The sequence below is a fragment of the Rhinopithecus bieti genome, unplaced genomic scaffold (assembly GCF_001698545.2).
Source record: "Rhinopithecus bieti isolate Rb0 unplaced genomic scaffold, ASM169854v2 scaffold_20178, whole genome shotgun sequence".
NCBI lineage: Eukaryota > Metazoa > Chordata > Mammalia > Primates > Cercopithecidae > Rhinopithecus > Rhinopithecus bieti.
The window spans coordinates 284,287-306,365 of NW_016809758.1; the positions used below are offsets into that span (position 1 = coordinate 284,287).

General features: G+C 51.1%; 4 protein-coding genes across 6 annotated transcripts; 2 read left to right on the forward strand and 2 right to left on the reverse strand.

The window, feature by feature from the left end:
* Positions 1-236: 236 nt before the first annotated feature.
* Positions 237-9,088, reverse strand: DHRS1 (dehydrogenase/reductase 1). The gene is made up of 9 exons (XM_017890251.1): positions 8,869-9,088; positions 8,204-8,377; positions 5,770-5,913; positions 5,541-5,620; positions 2,614-2,746; positions 2,146-2,292; positions 1,174-1,243; positions 749-829; positions 237-605 (listed from the first exon to the last, which is right to left on the reverse strand). The coding sequence occupies exons 2-9, from the start codon at positions 8,351-8,353 to the stop codon at positions 469-471; spliced, it is 942 nt and encodes a 313-aa protein (XP_017745740.1). The 5' UTR covers positions 8,354-8,377; positions 8,869-9,088; the 3' UTR covers positions 237-468.
* Positions 9,089-9,209: 121 nt separating this feature from the next.
* On the forward strand, positions 9,210-18,521 carry NOP9 (NOP9 nucleolar protein). Of its 2 annotated transcripts, none has more exons than XM_017890244.1 (10): positions 9,210-9,572; positions 9,780-10,235; positions 10,965-11,117; positions 11,360-11,501; positions 11,627-11,819; positions 12,470-12,610; positions 13,133-13,258; positions 13,442-13,678; positions 13,896-14,001; positions 14,342-18,521. In XM_017890244.1, the coding sequence occupies exons 1-10, from the start codon at positions 9,326-9,328 to the stop codon at positions 14,497-14,499; spliced, it is 1,959 nt and encodes a 652-aa protein (XP_017745733.1). In that variant the 5' UTR covers positions 9,210-9,325; the 3' UTR covers positions 14,500-18,521. The 2 variants fall into 2 exon arrangements, with proteins under 2 accessions (XP_017745733.1, XP_017745734.1); XM_017890245.1 differs by having other exon boundaries at positions 9,225-9,572; positions 11,007-11,117; positions 14,342-18,518.
* On the forward strand, positions 14,530-21,426 carry LTB4R2 (leukotriene B4 receptor 2). 2 transcript variants are annotated; one of them, XM_017890250.1, is made up of 2 exons: positions 14,530-14,596; positions 20,038-21,426. In XM_017890250.1, exon 2 carries the CDS (start codon positions 20,048-20,050, stop codon positions 21,122-21,124), a length of 1,077 nt encoding a protein of 358 aa, XP_017745739.1. In that variant the 5' UTR covers positions 14,530-14,596; positions 20,038-20,047; the 3' UTR covers positions 21,125-21,426. The 2 variants fall into 2 exon arrangements, with proteins under 2 accessions (XP_017745739.1, XP_017745738.1); XM_017890249.1 differs by lacking the exon at positions 14,530-14,596 and adding an exon at positions 18,720-19,639.
* Positions 14,591-17,569, reverse strand: CIDEB (cell death inducing DFFA like effector b). Its single transcript, XM_017890252.1, has 5 exons — positions 17,215-17,569; positions 16,766-16,910; positions 15,773-15,922; positions 15,346-15,536; positions 14,591-15,164 (listed from the first exon to the last, which is right to left on the reverse strand). Exons 1-5 carry the CDS (start codon positions 17,253-17,255, stop codon positions 15,032-15,034), a joined length of 660 nt encoding a protein of 219 aa, XP_017745741.1. The 5' UTR covers positions 17,256-17,569; the 3' UTR covers positions 14,591-15,031.
* Positions 21,427-22,079: the final 653 nt, after the last annotated feature.

The following is a 22,079-nucleotide window of genomic DNA, read 5'->3' on the forward strand; positions in this document are numbered from 1 at the left end:
ATGGGGGTGGAAAACCAGTGTGGCTGGATGTGCCCGCTTCCAGCTGTGGAGTGACTCTGCTCCTCAGCTGGGGCATGGGAAATAGGTCTTGCAGGGCAGAGCAGGAACAGGTCTGGAGGAAAGGGGTCTTGTCCTGGGGCAGAACCCCTTGAGAAGCTTCACATTTATACATCTTTGAGTCCTTCTACCAAATAGGTAACATGTTGCCAAGTACAGAATCAGCAGCCAAAAACATATTGAAAGAGAAATGAGACTTTTATTAGCTCCCAGAGCATTTTCAATACTAAGGCAAAAGTAAAAAGAAAGGACCTAGGCAGACCCCAGAACTCACCACGGACACACAGCAGAGTCCTTCTTTTCATATCAAGGGTATGGGTAGGCAAGAAAGGCTGCTATTTCATTGAGATAGGACCAACCACCAAGCCCAAATGAGAAGACAAGTGGAGATGTGGTGTCAGACCGGGAGGGTTAGAACTTGCTAGTGTAGAGGGCAATAATCCACTTGGGCACACGGAGGAAGGAGGGCAAGTAGGAGGCCAGCCAGCCTATGCCGGACACGTGTGAGAGAACAGAGCTCAAAGACAAATAGTCTTGGACAGGGCGGCCTGGGAACAACAGGAGTAGGAGGATTAGATTCTCATTTCCCACTCCTCAGATACCCTCACCTTGGCTGGAGAGACCGAGGGAGGAGTGGGCAGGGAACAGAGGGAACAGCAGTCAAGGCTGGCTGCTGTGCCAGGGTCCTCACCGTCCACATCCTGAAGGCCATAGCGTCGAGCAAGGTCACAGGATGGTAGCACCTTACCACTCAGGCTCAGGATATTGGGATCTGCGGGCACAGAGACAGGTGGAGATGGCAGGCAGGGGAGCGTGCAGATGACAAGGTTTGGGCCCAGTTGGACAGGGTACTGCTGAGACAGACTCAGGAGCCCTGGAAAACTCTTTCTGTTCCTAGGAAGGCTCTTGGGCCTCGGATTTTTCCACACTTCCCAGGAGCCCACTCCTAAGGTTCCCAGACCTCAAACTGGGAATGCTGACCCCTTGGGCCTCAAAAAACAGAGAAAAGAACGACATGTTCCTCAATCAACTCCCGAGCCAGATCTGGGCACTGGATGCTACCACCCTACACATCCTCCATGCCCTTTCTTATTACCAGCTGCCCCCAAACTTCACCTGTTGCCAAAGCCACCACACATTTTCCACTCAATTCTGTGGTTTCTGCAGATGAGAAGACTGATTTGAACTGAAAAACAGGGGCAGAGAAGTGAAGGGTTAATTTCCAAGAGCACTGCCCAAGTCTCCCAGTTTCAACTTCTGTTCCAGGAGAAAGAGACCAAAGACCAAAGAGGCCAAAGACCTCAAGCAGGGCCTGTAGGATCCAAAGTATTGGCAGGTGCCAGAGCCACTCCTCCCCATATCCAGGTGAGCCCTGTTCCCTGGCACCAGGATCTGCTGTCTTTGCTAAGTGGAAGGATCTGGTAGTGCCAAATAGTGTTTGGACCTTCTAAGCTAGCTGGTGTGGGGGTCAAGCGCATGGGCTTTGGAGCTAGACAGCCTTTCCACTTAGGACATATGTGACTTTCAACAAGTTTTTGCCGGGCGCAGTGGCTCACACCTGTAATCCCAGCACTTTGGGAGGCCGAGGCAGGTCAATCACGAGGTCAGGGGTTCGAGACCAGCCTGACCAACATGGTGAAACCCTGTCTCTACTAAAAATACAAAAATTAGCTGGGCGTGGTGGCGGGCACCTGTAATCCCAGCTACTCAGGAGGCTGAGGCAGGAAAATTGCTTGAACCCAGGAGGTGGAGGTTGCAGTGAGCTGAGATCGCACCACTTGCACTCCAGCCTGGGCAACAGAGTGAGACTCTGTCTCAAAAAAAAAAAACCAAAACAACAACAACAACAACAACAACAAAACCAAGTTTCTAAACCTCTCTGGGTTTCAGTTTTGCCATCTGTAGAATGGAGCTGGTATCTCCCTTACAGGATTAAAGGAAATAATGTGTGTCCCATGCTCAGCCCTGCACCTGCCACAGTAAGCAGCTGGTGAATGGGAGTATCGGCTCTTGTTATTGTCTTGTTATTGAGGATGGAGAGGCTGACTCCCCTGTGTTCTCTGCTTCCTTCGCTCTCCCCTTACCAACCTGCTTAAGCACAGGATCATTCAGGACCTCCTCTTTTGTCATATGCTCCTTCAGCAGTTCTGTCTGCACAATTCCTGGCCACAGAGACACATAGCTGACCCCATGGCGCCGCAGCTCGTGGGCACAGTCAGCAGCCAGCTTGTCACACTGTGGAGAGGTGGAAGGCAAGGTAAGAGCCACCTAGTCATGTCACTTTCCTGCCCTGCCCTCTCTGCTTCTACTGTGAATGCTCCACCAACCCTGCCCTTCCCAGGAGCCCCAAGGTTTCAGCTGCCCACCCTCCCCAGTGTGATGCCTACTCTAGCCAACCGAGAGGAGCACAAGCAAAGGAACTGTCCATGGATGAGGCAGAGGAGGAGCTGAGAGGAGCCAGCCTTACCATTCTGACCACTGGGGACTGTACCTTCTGAGCTATAAGTACCATCACTGTCTTTTACCTCCTCAGCTCCTATGCCACTGGGTCCTCACCGCAGCTTTGCCCACACCATAGGGGACGTTGAACATATACTGCAGGCTTCCAGGGGAGGAGATGACCACGATGAGCCCCCGGCCAGCTGGTACCATCAGCCGTGCCCCATACACAGAGCAAAAGTAGTGGCCTCTAGAAGGTGCGGCAAGGGAAGAAGGAATGAACCATGTTAGTGCTGGCCTGGGTGCCACAGCCTCCGGCAGCTTCCCCTGCCTTCTGGTGGTGGTTGTCCACTAGGAAGGCTACATAGGGCAGGGTAGCAACCTGAGGAATTAGGGGCTTGAGACCATATTCTGAGAGGAAAACTGGTCAAAATAACCACTGACAGGCCTGGGCATGGTGGCTCACGCCTGTAATCCCAGCATTTTGGGAGGCTGAGGTGGGAAGATCACAAGGTCAGGAGATTGAGACCATCCTGGCTAATACAGTGAAACCCGGTCTCTACTAAAAATGCAAAAAAAGAAGCCAGGCGTGGTGGCAGGCGCCTGTAGTCCCAGTTACTCGGGAGGCTGAGGCAGGAGAATGGCATGAACCCGGGAGGCGGAGCTTGCAGTGAGCCGAGATCATGCCACCACTGGACTCCAGCCTGGGCGACAGAGTGAGACTCCGTTTCAAAAAAAAAAAAAACCACTGAAACAGATGAGAAACAGCAATCTTTAGAAGATGAAATAGAAGGCAAGAACCCTGTCACGATAACAATTACAAACAAAATTGCCCAGGGGGAGAAAATTTAAGAAATATATAGTGTCTACATGGAAAAACTATAAAACCATGACAGAATAAGTACAGACAAAATCTTTCAAAGCTAAGAACTGACATGTAAATCATCATTTCTATGTAAATCAATCCATAGATTCAGTCATATTGGATTATATCTCAATAAGACCTTTTGGAGAAATTGATAAAATAATCTAAAGCTCAATGAGAATAATAAACATGTGAGAACAGCCAGAAAAGCTGGGCACAGTGGCTCATGCCTGCAATCCCAGCACTTTGGGAGGCCAGTGGCGCAGATCACTTGAGCTTAGGAGTTTGAGACCAGACTGGCCAACATGGTGAAACCCCATCTATACTAAAAATACAAAAATTAGCCAGGTGTGGTGATACGTGCCTGTAGTCCCAGCTACTCGGGAGCCTGAGGCAGGAGGATCTCTTGAGCCCAGGAGGCGGAGGTTGTGGTAAGCTGAGATTGTGCCACTGCACTCCAATCTGGATGACAGAGTGAGACCGTCTCAAAAAAAAAAAAAAAAAAAAAGAGAAAGGGAACAGCCAGGAAAATTCTGAAAAAAGGATTAATGTCTTGTGGGTGGGGGGATTGCTTTCCCTACCCCTGTTGTCACCCATATGAAAATGCACAGGGGCCAGGCATGCTGGCTTATGTCTATAATCCCAGCATTTTGGGAGACTGAGATGGGAGGATTGCTTGAGGTCAGGAGTTTGAGACCAGCCTGGCCAGCGCAGCAAGACCCCATCTCTAAAAAATAAAATAAAATAAATTAAAATGTACAAGACATAATAGTTAAAAGAATGCAGTACAAGTGTAACAACAGACTGATAAGTCAATGAAACAAAACAGTGAATAATTAGATACAAGTATATGTGAGAATGCAGTGTATTACAAAAGGAACCTGTCAAGTCAGTGGGGAAAGATGGATCATTTGGGACAACTGACCAGTTATTTGAGTTGGGGGAATTGGGTCTCTGTCTCATTTATTATTTTAAAATTAAGCCTAAAAGAATCAAATATTTAAATATAAAAAATAAAAGCACAGAAGTACTGAAAGAAACATGATCAAATGTGTTTATAAACTTGAGGTGGGGAAGGCTTTTCTTAGCACCACACCCAGATAGGAACTAAAAAAGACTGACAGATTTGACTTCTTAAAATTAAGACACACACACACATACACACACAAATACAAAGATACATGTATATTTCTGTATATACAAAGAGCAGGGCAGGACTGAGTGTGGTGGCTCATGCCTATAATCCCAACACTTTGGGAGGCTGAGGCCAGCAAGAGATGAGGGTGTGGAAGGCACCTCTCTTTGGAGGCTATGGCCATGAACACTGGCCAATTTCCAGCTCTTAGGGTGTTCCTTTCTTGCCTTTGGCCTGACCATCCTTCTCTGTCCTAATGATCTTCCTTCCACTTTGGAAATCACAATTGCATTCTAATCCTGCTTTCTTGGGATTGTCACCAGAGTACCAAAATTGGAGCAGTGGGTGTTCTTACATGCTTTAGTCACATATTTGCCGATAATCTGGTGGTTACTCCCACAGGTGACTGATCACATTCATCAGGCATGGCTTGATTACATGAGAGCGTAACATCATTCCAACAGTAACAGAGGCATAACTGGTGCACATTACGCTAGGTGAATTCTAAATGCTGTGTTTCATCTGACTCCTGGGCTAGATGACCCGGTGTGACCCAATGATATCCCTGCTCTCCCAACTCTGACCCGTGAGTGCCCTTGCCTGTGGGTATGGAGTTAGGATGTGGAGACTAAAGAGCATTGGTGTTCACTCCTTCTTCTTAAGCTTCTCCTGGTCTAAAACAAAACAATTTCTCCCTCTAACCATTTTGAAAGTATAGACTACAGGCTGTGTGCATTACTGAGAGGAGCAGGCTTTCTCCCTTCTGGGTATTTCATTTGGATGGGCAGAGAGTGAGGCAGAAGAGAGGCCAAGGGCTTGTTCTGATGAAAATTACTGACAAAAACAAGGCAAGAGTTGACATTCTCAGGAACAGACTCACCTGGATGGAACTTCTCCAGAGGTAAGTGGGACAAATGGAACAGAAGGGAGAAGAAAGAGATGGGGGAGGCCAGAGGGAAAAGGAGAGGGCATGTAAGGAAAGGCCTGGCTGTTGAGCTGGCTAAGTGAGTGAGGGAACACGGGCCCTGGCAGTGGAGCACCCACCTGAGTCCAGCGTTGTTGATATCATCCCACATGGAGGCAGGGGTTTCCCAGAATGCCTTATTCCTGGTGTTCAGGATCGTCTGGAAGGCACAGGGAGGGTGATGAATGATCTGAAGGCTGGGAGGTGTGAGGGGCTAGGTAATGGAAGGGACAATGAGTGGGGATGAAGATGCAGGGGTCAGAGGGGGAGGTCAGAAATGTGGAGCTGGGACCAAAGTTCAAAGGGTACCTGGACTCCTGCATAAGCGTTGTTGACCAGCACATCCAGATGCCCTTGCTGTTCCCGAGCCACTTGCTCAAACAGGCTTCGCACTTCACTCTCCTGGCTTGAATCACACACCACAGGCACACATCGGCCCCCGAGGGATTGTGCCTGGAGTAGGACAGGGGATATGAGCTTACATTCACACACGGGTGTAAGTCATGACAAAACTCCCTCAACCAAAAGTGGACTTGAGCACTGAGAAGACAATCCTAGGAGAGCCAGCTGCAGAAGCAACATGGCAGGCAACGCTGCCCTCTGGTGTCTGTTTGAGTAGTTCCAGGAATGATAGGCCTCCCCACCCCAGAACAAGGTGAACTGCAAAGTAAGTTTTAATAATCTACAAACATTTACTGAGGCCCACCATGTGGTGTGGAGTGAGGATGTAGAGACTAAAGAGCATTGGTGTTCACTCCTTCTTCTTAATGTACTTCTCAAAGTACAATGCAAGGCATTGTACTTTGCAAGTAGAGGGTAAGAACAAGTGAGGCATGGAGTCTGTTCTTGAGAAATGAGTAGGCAACCTTTTCCTTTTTGTGGTCTTTTCTATCTCTCATGCCCTTAGCTCCCACCCTTCACCACTCACCTAGAACCTCTACTAAGTCCCAGCTCTCTTACCCTCACTCCACCAATGCTCCTGCTTGGTAACTGAAAAAACCAAAGCTATCAGCCATGAATGATTTCTACTTCCTGTTCTGTCTCACTCTCTACAAATGCCCACAAACCTCCAACTGCAGAGGAAGAAGAGTCCCTTATCCAAGAACAATCCTCCTATTCTCCAAATTTATGGATCTTCCCCTATTACCCTCCTTGCCTGAACTACTGCAATGCCTCCCAACTACTCACCTGACCTCTAGTCTGTCTGCCTCAAATTAATTCTTCATAATCCAGCCAGTACGAACCATCTAAAACACAAACCCTGTTCAAAATCTCCTAACTGGATCTCCATCTCTTAGAGAATGAAGCCTGAGTTCTCTTCTAGGGTCTTCCAAGACCTACTCTTTCCTCTCCAGCCTCTCACTCACTACTCTTCCCTTGCATTATCTCGACATCTACTCTTTCACACTGTCCCTATGCTTATGGAGCTCCCTCTGTTGGAAAGGTTTTCCTAACTTCCTTTACCTAACTCTTACCTTTCAAAACTCAGTTCAAGAACCACCTACGTCCTCCAGGATGCTTTCCCAAACCACTTTCCCTAGCCACTCTCCTGTGGCATCTGGATGCTCCCCAACACGCCTAGAGTATTCTGTGCGTATCTCCCTCTTACAATTTACCATATTCACATTACATTGAAATGACTGTTTTCTGTACTTCATTTCCTGTTGGACTCTATCTTCATTTTTAATTTTAATGTTTTTTTTAGAGACAGGATCTCACTGTCACCCAGGCTGGAGTGCAGTGGTGCAATCATAGCTCACTGCAACCTCGAACTCCTGGGCTCAAACGATCCTCTTGCCTCAGCTTCCCAAGTAGGTGGTACTACAGGTGCAGGCCACCGTGCCCAGCTAATTATTCAAAAAATATTTTTTGTAGAGACTGGGTCTAGCTGTGTTGCCCAGACTGGTCTCCAAAAGGCTGCACATGTTCTTAATCTTCCTTCAGAAGCACAGAAGGCCCCAGCTCGGGAATGTAAGCCAGCTGATTCTGAAGTCCCTGAAACCTTTTTAAATTGCCTTCAGGACCTGACCTCCTCCTTTCTGAAGGACATTGCAGGTAAGTGATCTTGCTGCCTTGGCCTCCCAAAGGGCTGGGACTCCAGGCATGAGCCACTGTACTCCACCATGGACTGAATCTTTGAAGAGCAGAAATTAGATCTTATTAGTCTTGATAACTTCCGTGCTTTACCCAATGCCTAGCAAATCATGGATACTCAAATATTTATTTAACTGAAGTCTAGTAAATAAGCAAAAAATGTACAGTTCAATAAAGTCTTGCCTAAAATAGAGGAAAACACAGGTCCACAACCCTTTAGTTACAATTCCAAAATCTCTGCTCTCAAACACAAAGTTCTTTTCTTTTTCTTTCTTTCTTTTCTTTTCTTTTTTTTTTTTTTAGACAGTGTCTCCCTCTGTCGTCTAGACTGGAGTGCAGTGGCGTGATCATGGCTCAACTCCTAGGCTCAAGCGATCCTCCTGCCTCAGCCTCCAGAGTAGCTGCTGGGACTATAGGCACATGCCACCATGCCTGGCTTAAACAAAGTTTTTTCATAAAACTCACTGGGCAGCAAAATTCTACCTTACCTGAAGTTATTTACGGGGTTTTAAATTTCCACTTTGAATAAATATTCACATCTTGTTGAGTAGTATTATAGTTTCAGGTAAGGGATTAGGAAAGGGAGCGGTTAAGTGGAAGGGCTCTCTTGGGTGGTTTCTGCAACTGTGGTCCCAGAGGAAGCACTCACCTCCTGAGCAGCAACGCGAAGGGTGTCTAGATGGCGGCCAGTGATGTAAACTGTGGCACCTGCTTTGCAGAGCTGCAAGGCAATGCCACGGCCAATACCCCTGGAGGCACCAGTCACCACACACACTTTGCCCTTCATGGGAGCTGCCATGACTCACAGGCAAAGGAGGAAGGTCTGTGGAAGCAAAGACTTGCTCTGAGGGAAGCCTGGAGACTGTGTGTGTGTTGGGGCGGGGGTCAGGGGGAGGGGAGAGCCTCACTAGGGGTGAGAGGAGGAGCCAAGGTAAGAATCCTTTGAGGGGAGAGGAGTCAGAGGCGGACAACTGGGTGCAGCCCTAAGGGTAAGGGAGTCAGAGGCGGACAACTGGGTGTGGGCCTGAGGACAAGGCTGACTGTCTTTTGGGACGCCCAGAGAGTGAAGAAGGGGCTGAGTGGGACTGTCCAGAGGTGGACAACTACTACGACCCTCTGAGTGTGGCTGCCTGGATGGGGGAATCTGGCGCGACAGCCCCTCGGGGCGCGTCCAAGCAGAGTCCTGGGCTATCTGGAGCTCCGGTCCCTGGCCTGACCCAGTCCAGCTGAGCCAGAGGCGCAGCTTCCGGGCCGGGGATGAGCGGGAAGCCTGGAGATCCGAAACCCTAAATGTGAGGCGCGTGTGCCGCTTACCTGCCACCTGCGCTGCCGCTGAGGTCCTCGCGCTGACTAGCTCGCCGTACACGTATAGTTCGAGAACTTTAATTCTGGCCGTAGGGGCGGAACAAAGTGACTACGACTGGGACAAATTGCGGGTCTGCGGTGGAAGTCTGGGTTCTGGCCCAGATTGAGCTGGCGACGTGGAGGTAGTGTTCAAGGACTGATTCTACAGCAGGACCCGGGACGATTCTGTGCTGGGATCGAAGGGCGGAGTCCTGGGTCAAAGTTAGAACCCGCGGATGGGGCGGAGCGATCTGGGGGACACACCCACCCCGCCCGGCTGGGGCCGCGCGTAACTATGACGTAGTAGTTGCGTCAGGAGCGCGCCCGCGTTTCTGAACTTGGTTTGGGCCAGGCACACGCTTGGCGACGTTGAAGGTTCGTCCACAGCTAAGGAAACTTTTGCAGCTGGAGAGGTCCCGAAACACACATGGGGCTGGGTCCGCGCTCTCCACACAAGGTGGGGCGCCGGTTCCCAGCTGGTGGCAAACGGGGGCGCGGGGCCAAGGGGTCGGGGCGCCCCTTACCCGGCAGTAAGCGGCAACCCTGGCCGCCTCCGGATAGGCGCTCGGAGCCGCCTCCAGATTCGCACCCGCACCTGAGCCCCGAAGCTCTGGGATATTTCCGCCGGGCGCTGTCAGCATTGAAAGAGGCTCCCGAGACTGGGGAAGAACGAGGTAGGAAGCAACTTCGGGGTTTAGACCAAGAGCATCAAATCCAGGGCAGGCAAGGAAACTTTCTCGGGTCGGCAGGGCGTGGGGACTTAGTTTCATTTCCCATGTCCTCTTCCTCGGTCTCCCACCCACGACCCTTGGTTAAGTGAGGGTACATAACCGTATTGTCTACTAAGTCTCTTCAAAGTGTGTTTTTCTTCACTTTTCCAGATCTGATGGTGCACAATATTATGAAGGAAGTAGAGACTCAGGCCCTAGCTTTGTCCACTAACAGGACTGGCAGTGAGATGCTGCAGGAACTGTTGGGATTCAGTCCCTTGAAACCGCTTTGTCGCGTATGGGCTGCTCTGCGCTCCAACTTGCGCACTGTGGCCTGTCACCGATGCGGGGTCCATGTATTGCAAAGTGCTTTGCTACAGCTCCCTCGATTGCTGGGGAGTGCTGCGGAGGAGGAGGAGGAGGAGCAGGAAGGGGAGGATGGGAAGGATGGTCCCACGGAGACCCTGGAGGAGCTGGTCCTGGGACTAGCCGCTGAGGTGTGTGATGATTTTCTTTTCTACTGTGGAGACACACATGGCAGCTTCGTGGTCAGAACTCTGCTTCAGGTATTAGGAGGGACTATTCTGGAGTCTGAGAGAGCCAGGCCCCGTGGTTCCCAATCATCTGGTAAGTATTACAAGAGGAGAGTGGACCTAGGGGGAAGAAGAATTTAGAAAGTTCAGAAGGAGACAGTAAATAGAAGACTAAGTCTTCATGGGGGAGCTTGACCTGGAAGAATTAGCTTGACCTGTCCTAATCTGAACAGGGCTTTAGCAAGCCAAAGATTAGTGTGTGCAGAGGCCCAGAGGTAGGGATGTATAGTTGTGTTTGGGGGACGGCTATTAGAATGGACACAGGAGGAGAAATTTTTCTTTTTAAGCATGACTTAACATTTAAATGGACTTAAGCAAAAGTAACATACATACTGGACTCAAGCAAAAGTTCAGGAAAGAATACCCTTACTACATGCAGCCCACTCTGTTATTTTATTTTATTTTTTTCCTTTTCAAAACTTTATTCTGCTCTATTTCATTAAAAAAAAAGCTAGTTGAGACCGCCAACTTGATTTCATGATACAGTCTTGCGCTGTGATCCACATTTTGAAAAACTCTGGGAAATAAAGTTAGCGAGTTTAAATGAGGCTTAATTTTGGAATGCCTTGACTACCTGACTGAGGAGGTTGAACTGTCTTCTGTGGACCATGGGGAAGCTGGTTGAAGTTTCTTAGAAATATTAAGACAGAAATGTAGTCTCAGTTCTGTCATCCAGAAGAGACATTCAGTTGTACTACATCTGTTCTGCATCTCCAAGTGGAATCCTTGTCCATCTGTGGAATTTTTCTCTCCTGGGTGACAGTTTGTGATCTCCCCACTGCACATGTTCTTAATCTTCCTTCAGAAGCACAGAAGGCCCCAGCTCGGGAATGTAAGCCAGCTGATTTTGAAGTCCCTGAAACCTTTTTAAATCGCCTTCAGGACTTGACCTCCTCCTTTCTGAAGGACATTGCAGGTAAGGAGGGAAGTAGGAGGAGAGTCTCGTATCTACTTTTCTGGAGGTGATTTTACCACCAAGCAAGGCCCTCAGGTCAGGTTATTCCTCTTCTTTTCAAACCTGGTCTGGTTTGATGTTCAAAGCACTTCGTGTAGTCCCTTTGTGTCCATAGTGCCCTGTATCTTGTTGCCTAAAGTTTGAGGTTATGCAGGTTGTCTGGATTTTGAGAAAGCTGCTTTATTTCTGCCTTCTCTCCACAGTGTTTATCACTGATAAGATCTCCAGCTTCTGTCTTCAAGTGGCTTTACAGGTTTTACACCACAAACTTCCCCAGTTTTGCGCTTATCTCTGCAATGCTGTGATTGGCTACCTGAGTACTCGCAGTTCCTCAGTAGATGGCAGGTATGGTCAGGGCCTCAGGATCATTCAAAGTTGGTGGGGCTGTGTGAAATGAATGAGGTGATGTAGTGCAACTGTATTTTGCATGAAATAGAGTTAAGACTGCCTGATGCCCTTCTTGTCCCTAGTCCCCTACTGCTATTTCTCCGAGATCAGACAAGCTCTAGACTCCTGGAGCAGGTCCTGCTGGTGTTGGAGCCCCCAAGGCTCCAGAGCCTCTTTGAGGAGCACTTGCAGGGGCAGCTGCAGACCCTGGCTGCACATCCCATTGCCAACTTCCCTTTGCAGCGCTTACTGGATGCAGTCACTACCCCTGAGCTGGTGAGTTGGAAACCTGAGCTGGTTCTGTTTCTGCTAATTCTTGATCATTGGACCTTATTTTATGGTCTGTCTGCCTCTATATATTTTTGACATTGTGCTGGCCATTGCCCTTGAAAAGCTATTCCTTGAGGTTTTCCAGAGCTTAGGATAAATTTGCCCACCTTCCAGTGAGGATTTATTTTGACTTCTCTCAGGTATGAGGACCAGCAAGAGACAGGCTTCATTCAGGTTTACAGCTTGAGGTTCCATGGCCTACCCAGACTCTGGTACTTGGCTCTAAGCCCACATGAGTGCTAGAGCTGTTGCCATAGCTGCTCTTTTCCTTTGCTGCTTAGGACTAAGGTGGGCTTCCCTGTGGTCTCATGCATTGGGTGTTAGAGTGGAAGGGCAGGTTTAATTTTAGTGGCCCCTTGCCTCTAGTTCTCCCTTACACATAGGGAAGAGCCACTTAAAATTCCTTCCTGTGAGGTGGCACCTCTAAGACTGCCCCCTTGTCCTGGGCCTTATCTAGCCAAACAAAAGTCCTGATACTGGCAATGCTTTTTATGTTTTATCTAGCATTTTTAGTTGTTTTCACTGGGAAGGTTTCTCTGAATAATGTGGTCCACCATTACCAGAATGCCAAAGTTACATCCCATGTTTCCCATCAGCTGTCCCCTGTGTTTGAGGAGCTGAGCCCTGTCCTGGAAGCTGTATTGGCCCAGGGCCACCCAGGGGTAGTCATTGCCCTGGTGGGGGCCTGTCGCAGAGTTGGGGCCTACCAAGCCAAGGTCCTACAGCTCTTGTTGGAGGTGAGTGGATATTACCCACAATCCGTTTATGCCCTCAGTCCAGCTTCTACCTCTTAGGACTTATCTAATCTTAAGTTGTTGTACCTCTGGACTCAGGAAGTCTAATGCCCAAGGAGTTCACAGGAATGGGGGCAAATGAGGCCTATAGGTGCCCGCCACCACTCCCGGCTAATTTTTTTTTTTTTTTTTTTTTGAGACAGAGTTTCGCTCTTGTTGCCCAGGCTGGAGTGCAATGGTGCAGTCTCAACTCACTGCGCCTGGCCGAGGCCAAATGCTATTTCACAGTCCTGGAACAAAACTTGTCTCCCAGAACTAAGAGAGAAGTTTATTTAAGGGATAAACGTTTATTAATCCCTGTATGTGATAGAGACTGGGGATACAGCAAGGCGTGATATCCTGCTCTCATGGAGCTCACATTCTTGTGGAGTTGGGGCTTCTTTCCTTTCCTGAAGGTGTTCCCTTAAAGTTGAGGTTAGGGATGGAGAAGTTCTCAGGTTCATCATATTTTGTCTTCTCCTTTAGGCATTCCACTGTGCAGAACCCTCATCCCGGCAAGTGGCCTGTGTGCCTCTCTTTGCCACTTTGATGGCATATGAGGTGTATTATGGACTGATGGAGGAGGAGGGGGCAGTGCCTGCAGAGCACCAGGTGAGGTAGGGGAGAGGACAAGCCAGTGACTAATTGGGAGCCAGGCCTCCTAGGGTTTAGCAAGCCTCTGACTTCTGAGGTGAGAGTGGTGACTTCATCCAGGTGGAGGTGGCAGTGTTCTGGGGATGGGCTCATCCACCTGGCTTGTTGGTGCCTCCTAATTTCCTATCTCTGCGCTCCCAGGTGGAAATGGCCGCAGCCAGGGCCTTGGGGGACGTGACAGTCCTTGGGTCTCTACTGCTCCAGCATCTGCTGCACTTCTCCGCTCCTGGTCTTGTACTTCGAAGTCTGGGTGCCTTGACGGGACCACAACTTCTGGTCCTGGCCCAAAGTCCTGCTGGCTCTCATGTGCTGGATGCCATCCTGACCAGCCCTTCTGTGACACGCAAGCAGCGCCGCCGTGTGCTGCAGAACCTAAAGGTTAGATTTCTGGCTTTTGCCTTGATTCCCCACCATCATCCATTTAGAGAATATGAGCTTTCTCAGGACTGTACCTTCAGACTCCAAAAGGCTATGTAATTACTAGACTGTTTTAATTCAGCCCCTAAACGCTTCAGAAAATTCACTCCCCGCAAGCCCCCAAAATACACTTTTGTGGACTTTGCTAGGGAGACCTACTTTGCTTGTCTCAATACAGGGACAATATGTGGCTCTGGCCTGTAGTCGCCATGGCAGCCGTGTGCTAGATGCCATCTGGAGTGGAGCAGCCTTGGGGGCTCGGAAGGAAATTGCTGCTGAGCTGGGTGAGTACCAGCCCCTCTCTTTGATGTTTCCAGACTCTTCCCCTGTCTTACTCCAGATCACTGGGTGGCTGGGAAGTCTACTGAAATTCAACAGTCGTTAGTTCCAAAGGGTGGTCTTGCTCATGGGTTCTTAGCAGTCTGCTTTCCCCTTCCCTCCCGCTGACTGATTATGCAGTCCTCTGCCCTCACCCCTCCCCCTGACTTCTGTTCTTTGGAAAGTGAAGTGTTCGCTGTATCCCAGTGGGAGTCCCAGGGTCTGGGGGAAATGGAGGGACTTTTACCTCAGGTAGAGTCTATCTTTGAGCATGGTGGTACTAAACATGAGTGGTTCCCTTTGCAGGGGAGCAGAACCAGGAGCTGATAAGAGACCCTTTCGGCCACCACGTGGCTAGAAATGTGGCCTTGACTACCTTCTTAAAGCGACGAGAGGCTTGGGAACAGCAGCAGGGTGCGGTGGCCAAGCGGAGGCGGGCATTGAACTCCATACTTGAAGACTGAGGCTTTGGATCTGGGACTGCGTGTTGATGGGGGAGGGCAAAAGGGGTTATCCACCCCATCCCTTTCCTGGTTTAAATTGGAGTCAAAAGTCTTAGTGGTAAATATTTTATATTTTTATTGGAAATGTTTTTGTTAGTTTGGGGGGAAGGATATGAAGACATCTCAGGGTAAAGTCAGAGGGCTGTCATCAGTGTGCTGGGGAGTCTAGGGACAGGAGGCATTGGTAGGGGTTAGATGTAGCTGCAATCAGACTGGGATCAAGATGCCTGGGGGACAGGCTTGTGGCCTTTCAGGGCAAGTGGGAGGCCAGAAAGGTGGCTAGGAAGGGACAGCATTCTTCAGGTAAGGGTATAGACTTGGGACGTGAGGCATTATGCTGAAAGGTTCTCTCACAAGCGGATCAGAGGACAATGGGGAAATTGGGTGAGTTATCTAGCCTGTACTGTCTGCAGGTCCTGAAATTTGATGCTGTCATAGTCTTTGCAGTGTGTCTCTTGGAATGATTCTGGGGGCAGAAGCTCAGAGCCCCTTCTTAGTAGGAATGGAGGCGTCCCTTTTGCTGCCACTGCTCAGCCCCCTCCACTACATGACGAAGGGTGGAGGAAATTCCCAGCAACATGTGGCCCAGGCCTTGCAGCAGTGTGGAGGTCCAACGAAGGAGCTCCCTGAAGGGCAGAGACAAGAGGAAATCAGATGATTTGGGAAACCTGGGAGGAAGCCATCAAGCTGGGAGATGAGGACTTTCCACAAGCAAGAGCTAACTAGGGGTAGGTGGGTACAGGAGAAGGAATTATGGGGACTATCCAACTGTAGGGGATGGGGAAGTATGACATGTTGATTTCTGACCTGAGTACTTTCTTTGGGCCGAGTCCTTGAAAGTCACAACTCATAGAGTAGAGCCCGTAGAATGTGGCTTTGACATTCAGGCTGCCAAAGAGGTCTCGAGGGTTTTGCTTGTACACGTCAAAGGTGATGCGGGCGATGTCCTTGCTGTGCTTGGGCCTCTCCCGTCCCAGGCCATATGACAGGACTCCACTCTGTAGGACACCCTTGTCAGTGCAGTACATCCTCACACCAGACACCCACCACTAATCTCCATCGGCACTGTGTCAGACTCTCCCTTGCTTAGACTTTCTGTCCACTGTGTGACATCCTTGACAATTCCACAACTCCCTCTGCACCTGGTCCCCAGGATCAGGGTTAAGCTAGAGAGGAAGCCCGGGAAAGCTCTAAAGGACGGGCAGTGGAAGCAGCCCCAGTATAGGCCTCTTACCCTTGTGGGGCTCCAGCTCTGACCAGACTCCAACACCATCAGGCACGTGTCATCTTCCAGCAGCTGGAAGAAGTCCTCACTGTCCACTGCAGTTCCATCCTCCTCTAGCACCAGGGTTGGCACTCCATTCAGCAGTAGGGTCTCCAATGCCTGCCCAATGGCAAGAAGCAAGAAGGAAGGTATCCCATGCCCCTTCCCTCTTTAGCTGCCCAACATCCATCAGTTGGCTCTAGACATTGGTCAATGTCCCACCTTGACTTTCCGGCACTTTGATACCTCCTAAAGGCTGCAGCTCTCCATGTTCTTCAGGTTTTGGGGGATCCTAGCTAGAGGCTGAGCTTTTTCCTCTTTGCTCCTACCATGTCATTGGCATCTCCCCTTGCTCCCCTCCAAGTCACTCCTGGTTTGGAATTGGAAAGCAAGCCATTTTCTCATGAAGTCCACCCTTCTGTCTTATCTACAATGCTGCACCTCACTTCCCACACCCTCAGAGTTCTCCAGAAGTGTTTTCAGTAATAGTGTTTAACCTTTTTGAGTCCTTACTCTGTGCCGGGTATGAGGACTTTACCTACATTATCCTCTTACTCCTTTCAACAACCCTAGGAGGTGATGTGTTATTATTGCCTTTTTATAGATGAAGAAACTTGAGGTTTTGATAGGTTGAACAACTTCCCAAGGTTTGACAGCCAGGAAGTGGCAGAATCAGAATTTGAACTTGATTTGTCATACAAATTGCTTTCCATACTGGCCTCTGAATTCCATCCCTCCAACTCTCCCTATCTCCTGCTAACCCCTGCTCCCATAGAAAAGCTCACTAGGTGGAAAATGAACAAACTGACCGGAGCTCATGAGGCCCACCCCACTGCTTTTAGCCCTCAGAGGGAGGGGCAGCTGTGTGACTTCAGCCCTCTCTGCTCCATCATCACAGTTGCCACTGTTGTGGAGCCCCTTGGCTTCCCCTGCTAAAGGAACCACGGAACTTGGCCTACTTACTTTGGCTAGCAGCTCCTGGCGGGTGGCAGCTGTCAGGCCTTTCCGGATGGTCCGCTTGTGGTTACAGACACGGAAAGGTCGCTGGGGTGGTGAAGCTGAGGTCCAGACCCTCCGTCCAAACTCCGAGCTTATATTAGATACTGACCTGGTAGTTGAGAAGAAAAGTCAAGAAGGGGTGAGGAGGGGCTTAGTGAGTGTAAAGGGCATGATGGGGGTAGAGTGGCTAGAGGGCTAGGGAGGGAGAGATCTAGGTTTATAGATGGTAGAGATGAGGGAGAGACCATGGAGTACAGGTGGGGGTGGGTGGGTCAAGAGCTTGACAAGCCCACTATGGAGTGGGGAGCAGAAAAGGAAGGGGTACTGGTTAGTGTCCTAGGGGCTGAGTGGAGTGTTGTTGCCCTGCTTATAACCCCTAAAGGTAGAGGGCAGAGCAGAGGGTTAGCAGTCACCTGAGTAGGTCACTGGGGTTCAGAGCTGAGAGGTACTCCATGGTGGATGGGAGAGTTCCTTCCCTGGAACTTCTGGGCTGGGTGGTTCTCTCCTGTGCTGGGGCTTTAGTGGTGTTTTCTGTTACAAACCTGGGATCTCAGCCCAGGGCAACGTGGGAATGAGTCAAGCCTGGACTCTGGTCCCCCTGCCTGACCAGTAAGAAGGGCAAAGTCCAAGGGGAGGGATGAGGGAGGGGCCAGATGGGGTCCTGGAGGAAGAATTGCCTGGCAAAAGCCATTGGAGCTTGTATGTGTGCCTTTGGTAATGACATGTGTTGTGAGGGTAGATGGGAACCATGTAAAAGGATGAAACGTGACCTCTTGTGTTTTTTTATTTCTATGAGGGAATTTCTGGGGATGGGTTCTGGCTCTCAGACTCTGAGAAGCTGCATTTTATGTGAGTGGTTCTGTGTGTGCTGCCACCTACTGGAGTAGCCGTAAGCTTCAGCTTTAGGAAAAGGGATCCCGGGGTTGGAGTGTGGGGAAGCTGGATGGCAGCATGGCAGGGCTTTGGAAAATGAGAGGTGAGACTGTGTCCAGGAAGGGTGTAAGGAGAGGATGGATCCTGATCCATGGATTCAGGATCATTAGGGTCCTGTCTGGGACCCTGGCTTTCCTACTTACCTGCTCCTTCCTCCTTGGTCAAAGGAGGGGCTGGCTCATTGCTCTGACTTCGGTTTCCAGAACTGCCTGTGGAGTTCGGTCACACTTAGGTCATCTTCTCTCTCACCTTTCTGCTTTTGCCAACTAATGGACATGAAGGAGATGTGAATGGGGCAGGAATGTCCTTTGATGGCATCAAGACTTTAGCTTCTGGTGCACTGTGTCCCAGTCCTGATTTCAGTTGCAGCCGTGATGGACAGTTGCATGGAAGCTGAGACTCACTGACAGTGAAACCCTCAAATGAACACAATCCCTGCTTTCCTGCCCAGGATCCTTGTAGGGTCCCCCAGCTGCCCCACTTTTTTTCTGTGTCCTGACAAAGAAACAGAGTAACTTGATTGCCTTGTGACCTGGCCAGCTGCATTTCCCCTGGAGGCTTGAGCCCAAGCCAGAGCCTTGAAAAGGTATTCAGGTTGTTGCCCAAAACACAAAAAAACTGGCCCTGACCCTGAACCAAATACCTTGAACCCTCATAATCTCCATACCCTGACCCCTTTGTTTTGGACATAGCGAGATAGAACAACTCTTTCTCTCACTGTCTGTTGTAAGGATATGCTGTAGCCCACTCATTAAGTACATTCTCCTAATAAATGCTTTGGACTGATCACCCTGCCAGTCTTTTGTCTTGGGCAATCTGTACTTTTCTTAGAGATTCCCAAGGCCTACTGAAGGGACTTAACACACTCTTCATGGTTTTCCCCTCTTGTTTTACCCTATGCCCTCACTTCCTGAGTTAACCTCCCAAATACAGGATTACTGGTACCTAGGCCCTTAGCTCAGACTCTGCTTTGGGAGGCCCCAACCTAAGACAGTGGTCCTGGTGCTCTGTCCAAGGAATCTCAAGTTCTGGCTGTTAACTTGGGCAGAGGCCTTTCTTTTCCCTTCCCCCAGCTCTATCCATCTGCCAGGCCCCCGTCAAATCTATTCATTTCCAAGTTTTGCTCGACTTTTCCAAGAAGAGAGGGCTGCTGCTTAGTATGTCCCTACTACTGCATCCTTTCCTTTCTTGTCTTGTATTCTTGTACAGCGTGGAAATGGGATCTCTTCGTGGTTGTGTGTCATGAGTCCCTAACCATTATGCCTCCATGCATCTCCTGTTCCTCCTGGAACCTGGCAGCATGCCTTACATGGAAAAGCTGCCACTGACAGCCCAGTGAGAGCCCTGAGGGTGGAGTGATTGGGGCAGGGCCCGAGGCAAGAGATGGGAGGAGGTAGGCCAGAAGCTGAAGAAAAGGGGCTCAGCCGGACCAGGAGACTGGAAAACAGGCAAAGATAGAGCAGATGGGGTACAGAGTTGTTTGGGTCACCTTCTCTGCAGACCAGAGAGGCCAAGCAACATACATGCTGCAGAAGGTAGGCTGGGAGGATTGGGGCCAGAGCTGGGGGAGGGATGAGAACAGAAGCAGGACCAGGGTCAGGATTCAGCAGAGTCCTCCTATTTCCTTCCACGGCCAGGGAATCTTACTGCCCCACTTCAGCTTATGCTGTTTCCTGGCAAGGCAGGCTCTCACACGCCCGGACACTTGGATACGTTGGTGATGGGAAGGAGTAGGGTGAGGGAGGGGCCCCAGGAGAGGCCCAGGATGAGCCTCATCTTGTCCGTCCCCATTCTTGCCTTACCCTCTGCAAATGTGATAGGCACAGGACAGGAGTAGGCACCTCGCCCACTGCTGCTTAACCTTTCAGCTTCTCCAGGCCCCCAATCGTGCTTGCTCCCACCTTGGTAAGTAGATCTGCGCAGGTCCCTTTATACCCCACCATCCACTTTTGCCCAGATGTGCTAGAATGGGGCTGGACAAAGAAGGAGGGGCCAGACTAGAGGAATGGTGGTAGAGATAGTGACAGCCTGGGGTGAGGACTTTATGCCTGTTTACCACTGAGCTCTGGGAAGGAGCCAGGAGTGGGGCAGGTCAGCTGACTGGGAGCAGGGGATCTGGGTTCCAAGAAGGAGTAGTGTTTGAGGTGGGGTCTGGGTCCTCGTAGAAGTCAGGACTCCCAGGCAGAAAAGAGGCAGGCTGCAGGGAAGTAAGGAGGAGGCATGGCCCCTTCTCATCGGTCATCACAGGTGGGGTTTTGCCCCACCCCTGAACGCCCTCTGTGGCGCCTTCCACCCACCTGTAGGCCCAGAAGGATGTCGGCCTGCTACCGTCCCCCAGGGAACGAGACACTGCTGAGCTGGAAGACTTCGCGGGCCACAGGCACAGCCTTCCTGCTCCTGGCGGCGCTGTTGGGGCTGCCCGGCAACGGCTTCGTGGTGTGGAGCTTGGCAGGCTGGCGGCCTGCACGGGGGCGACCGCTGGCAGCCACGCTTGTGCTGCACCTGGCTTTGGCCGACGGCGCGGTGCTGCTGCTCACGCCGCTCTTTGTGGCCTTCCTGACCGGGCAGGCCTGGCCGCTGGGCCAGGCGGGCTGCAAGGCGGTGTACTACGTGTGTGCGCTCAGCATGTACGCCAGTGTGCTGCTCACCGGCCTGCTCAGCCTGCAGCGCTGCCTCGCGGTCACCCGCCCCTTCCTGGCGCCCCGGCTGCGCAGCCCGGCCCTGGCCCGCCGCCTGCTGCTGGCCGTCTGGCTGGCCGCCCTCTTGCTCGCCATTCCGGCTGCCATCTACCGCCACCTGTGGAGGGACCACGTATGCCAGCTGTGCCACCCGTCGCCGGCCCACGCCGCTGCCCACCTGAGCCTGGAGACTCTGACTGCCTTCGTGCTTCCTTTCGGGTTGATGCTTGGCTGCTACAGCGTGACGCTGGCGCGGCTGCGGGGCGCCCGCTGGGGCTCCGGGCGGCATGGGGCACGGGTGGGCCGGCTGGTGAGCGCCATCGTGCTTGCCTTCGGCTTGCTCTGGGCTCCCTACCACGCGGTCAACCTTCTGCAGGCAGCCGCCGCGCTGGCTCCACCGGAAGGGACCTTGGCAAAGCTGGGCGGGGCTGGCCAGGCGGCGCGAGCAGGAACTACGGCTTTGGCCTTCTTCAGTTCTAGCGTCAACCCGGTGCTGTACGTCTTCACCGCTGGAGATCTGCTGCCCCGGGCAGGTCCCCGTTTCCTCGCGCGGCTCTTCGAAGGCTCCGGGGAGGCCCGAGGGGGCGGCCGCTCTAGGGAGGGGACCATGGAGCTCCGAACTACCCCTCAGCTGAAAGTGGTGGGGCAGGGCCGCGGCAATGGAGACCCGGGGGGTGGGATGGAGAAGGACGGTCCGGAATGGGACCTTTGACACCAAACCCTACAACCTGTTGCCCTTCCCTCTCCCTTTCCATCCTCTCACCCTCTGGAGCTCAGTGCTCTGGAACATTTGGGGACCCTTCTTTGACTAGAGTTTGGATCTGACTGGGTAGGATTACTATACACCTCAGGCAGGCCCAGGCTCCTGCATACTGAGGGATTATGAGGGTGGTGATGGTCCCTGTTAAGGACTATTGCGTGCTTGCAAGTTGGCATGTACCCATGTGCCAGGACTGCTTACTTGTTGCCAATAGCTGTTATTGTGAAATACACTGGGAAGCCATTAGATGATGACTTGTGTGCCTCCCCTGGTGGTTCTTCATGCCTGAGTTGTACTGAAGACACCTAGTTCCCTTCTGGGTCAAGCCAGGGCTGGGCAGTGCCGGCCTTCAGTGGCATCTTGACCTGCCCTCCTCAGTCCAGGTGCCCTGGTTCCACAGGCCAATCCATAGAACCACTCTGGAAATAAAGGAGAAAATGGAAGGAGAAGTATGGGAGCTTGGATGAGGGGTAGGAATGGGATCCATTCTCTGAGGCTTATAAAAGCCTCTGGGGGAGGAAATGGCTCTGAAGGGGAAACTGAATCTGTGGGGTTTGAAAGGAAAGTTTTCCTGCCTGTCTTGTGTTTGGTCCAGTGGGTGTGAGAGAGGCACACAAGGAGTGGACAGTGATGTAGGGGCCCTGGGAGTCTGAGACTTACCTTCCTCCCTGACCATCTGTTCCTCCCTGCAAAGGCCACCTGACGTGAAAAGGAGCCCAGGAGCAGGCACTCAGTCTGGGAAGTTTGGAGGTTGGCCATCAGGGGGTATGAGGAATGGCAGGAATATTTAGAGGACAGGAATAATTTTTCAGAAAAGTGCCACTTATTCTTTTGCCAAGTCTGGGCTCCTTCCAGGATGCTGCTAGCTATTCCTGGCCCCTTCCCCAATACTTATCTGCCCCACCTT

Bases quoted from the DNA above. Each gene is read 5' to 3' on its own strand.
- LTB4R2 (XM_017890250.1), top strand. From the start codon at position 20,048: ATGTCGGCCTGCTACCGTCCCCCAGGGAACGAGACACTGCTGAGCTGG.
- DHRS1 (XM_017890251.1), bottom strand. From the start codon at position 8,353: ATGGCAGCTCCCATGAAGGGCAAAGTGTGTGTGGTGACTGGTGCCTCC. The intron at 5,914-8,203 runs GTGAGTGCTTCC...GTCCTACTCCAG, and splicing joins TTCGCGTTGCTGCTCAGGAG to GCACAATCCCTCGGGGGCCG. The intron at 5,621-5,769 runs GTACCCTTTGAA...TGTGCCTTCCAG, and splicing joins ACGCTTATGCAGGAGTCCAG to ACGATCCTGAACACCAGGAA.
- CIDEB (XM_017890252.1), bottom strand. From the start codon at position 17,255: ATGGAGTACCTCTCAGCTCTGAACCCCAGTGACCTACTCAG. The intron at 15,923-16,765 runs GTAAGTAGGCCA...GCCATTGGGCAG, and splicing joins GCCAGGAGCTGCTAGCCAAA to GCATTGGAGACCCTACTGCT. The intron at 15,537-15,772 runs GTAAGAGGCCTA...GGTGTCCTACAG, and splicing joins AGAGCTGGAGCCCCACAAGG to AGTGGAGTCCTGTCATATGG.
- NOP9 (XM_017890244.1), top strand. From the start codon at position 9,326: ATGGGGCTGGGTCCGCGCTCTCCACACAAGGTGGGGCGCCGGTTCCCA. The intron at 13,259-13,441 runs GTGAGGTAGGGG...CTGCGCTCCCAG, and splicing joins CAGTGCCTGCAGAGCACCAG to GTGGAAATGGCCGCAGCCAG. The intron at 13,679-13,895 runs GTTAGATTTCTG...GTCTCAATACAG, and splicing joins GTGTGCTGCAGAACCTAAAG to GGACAATATGTGGCTCTGGC.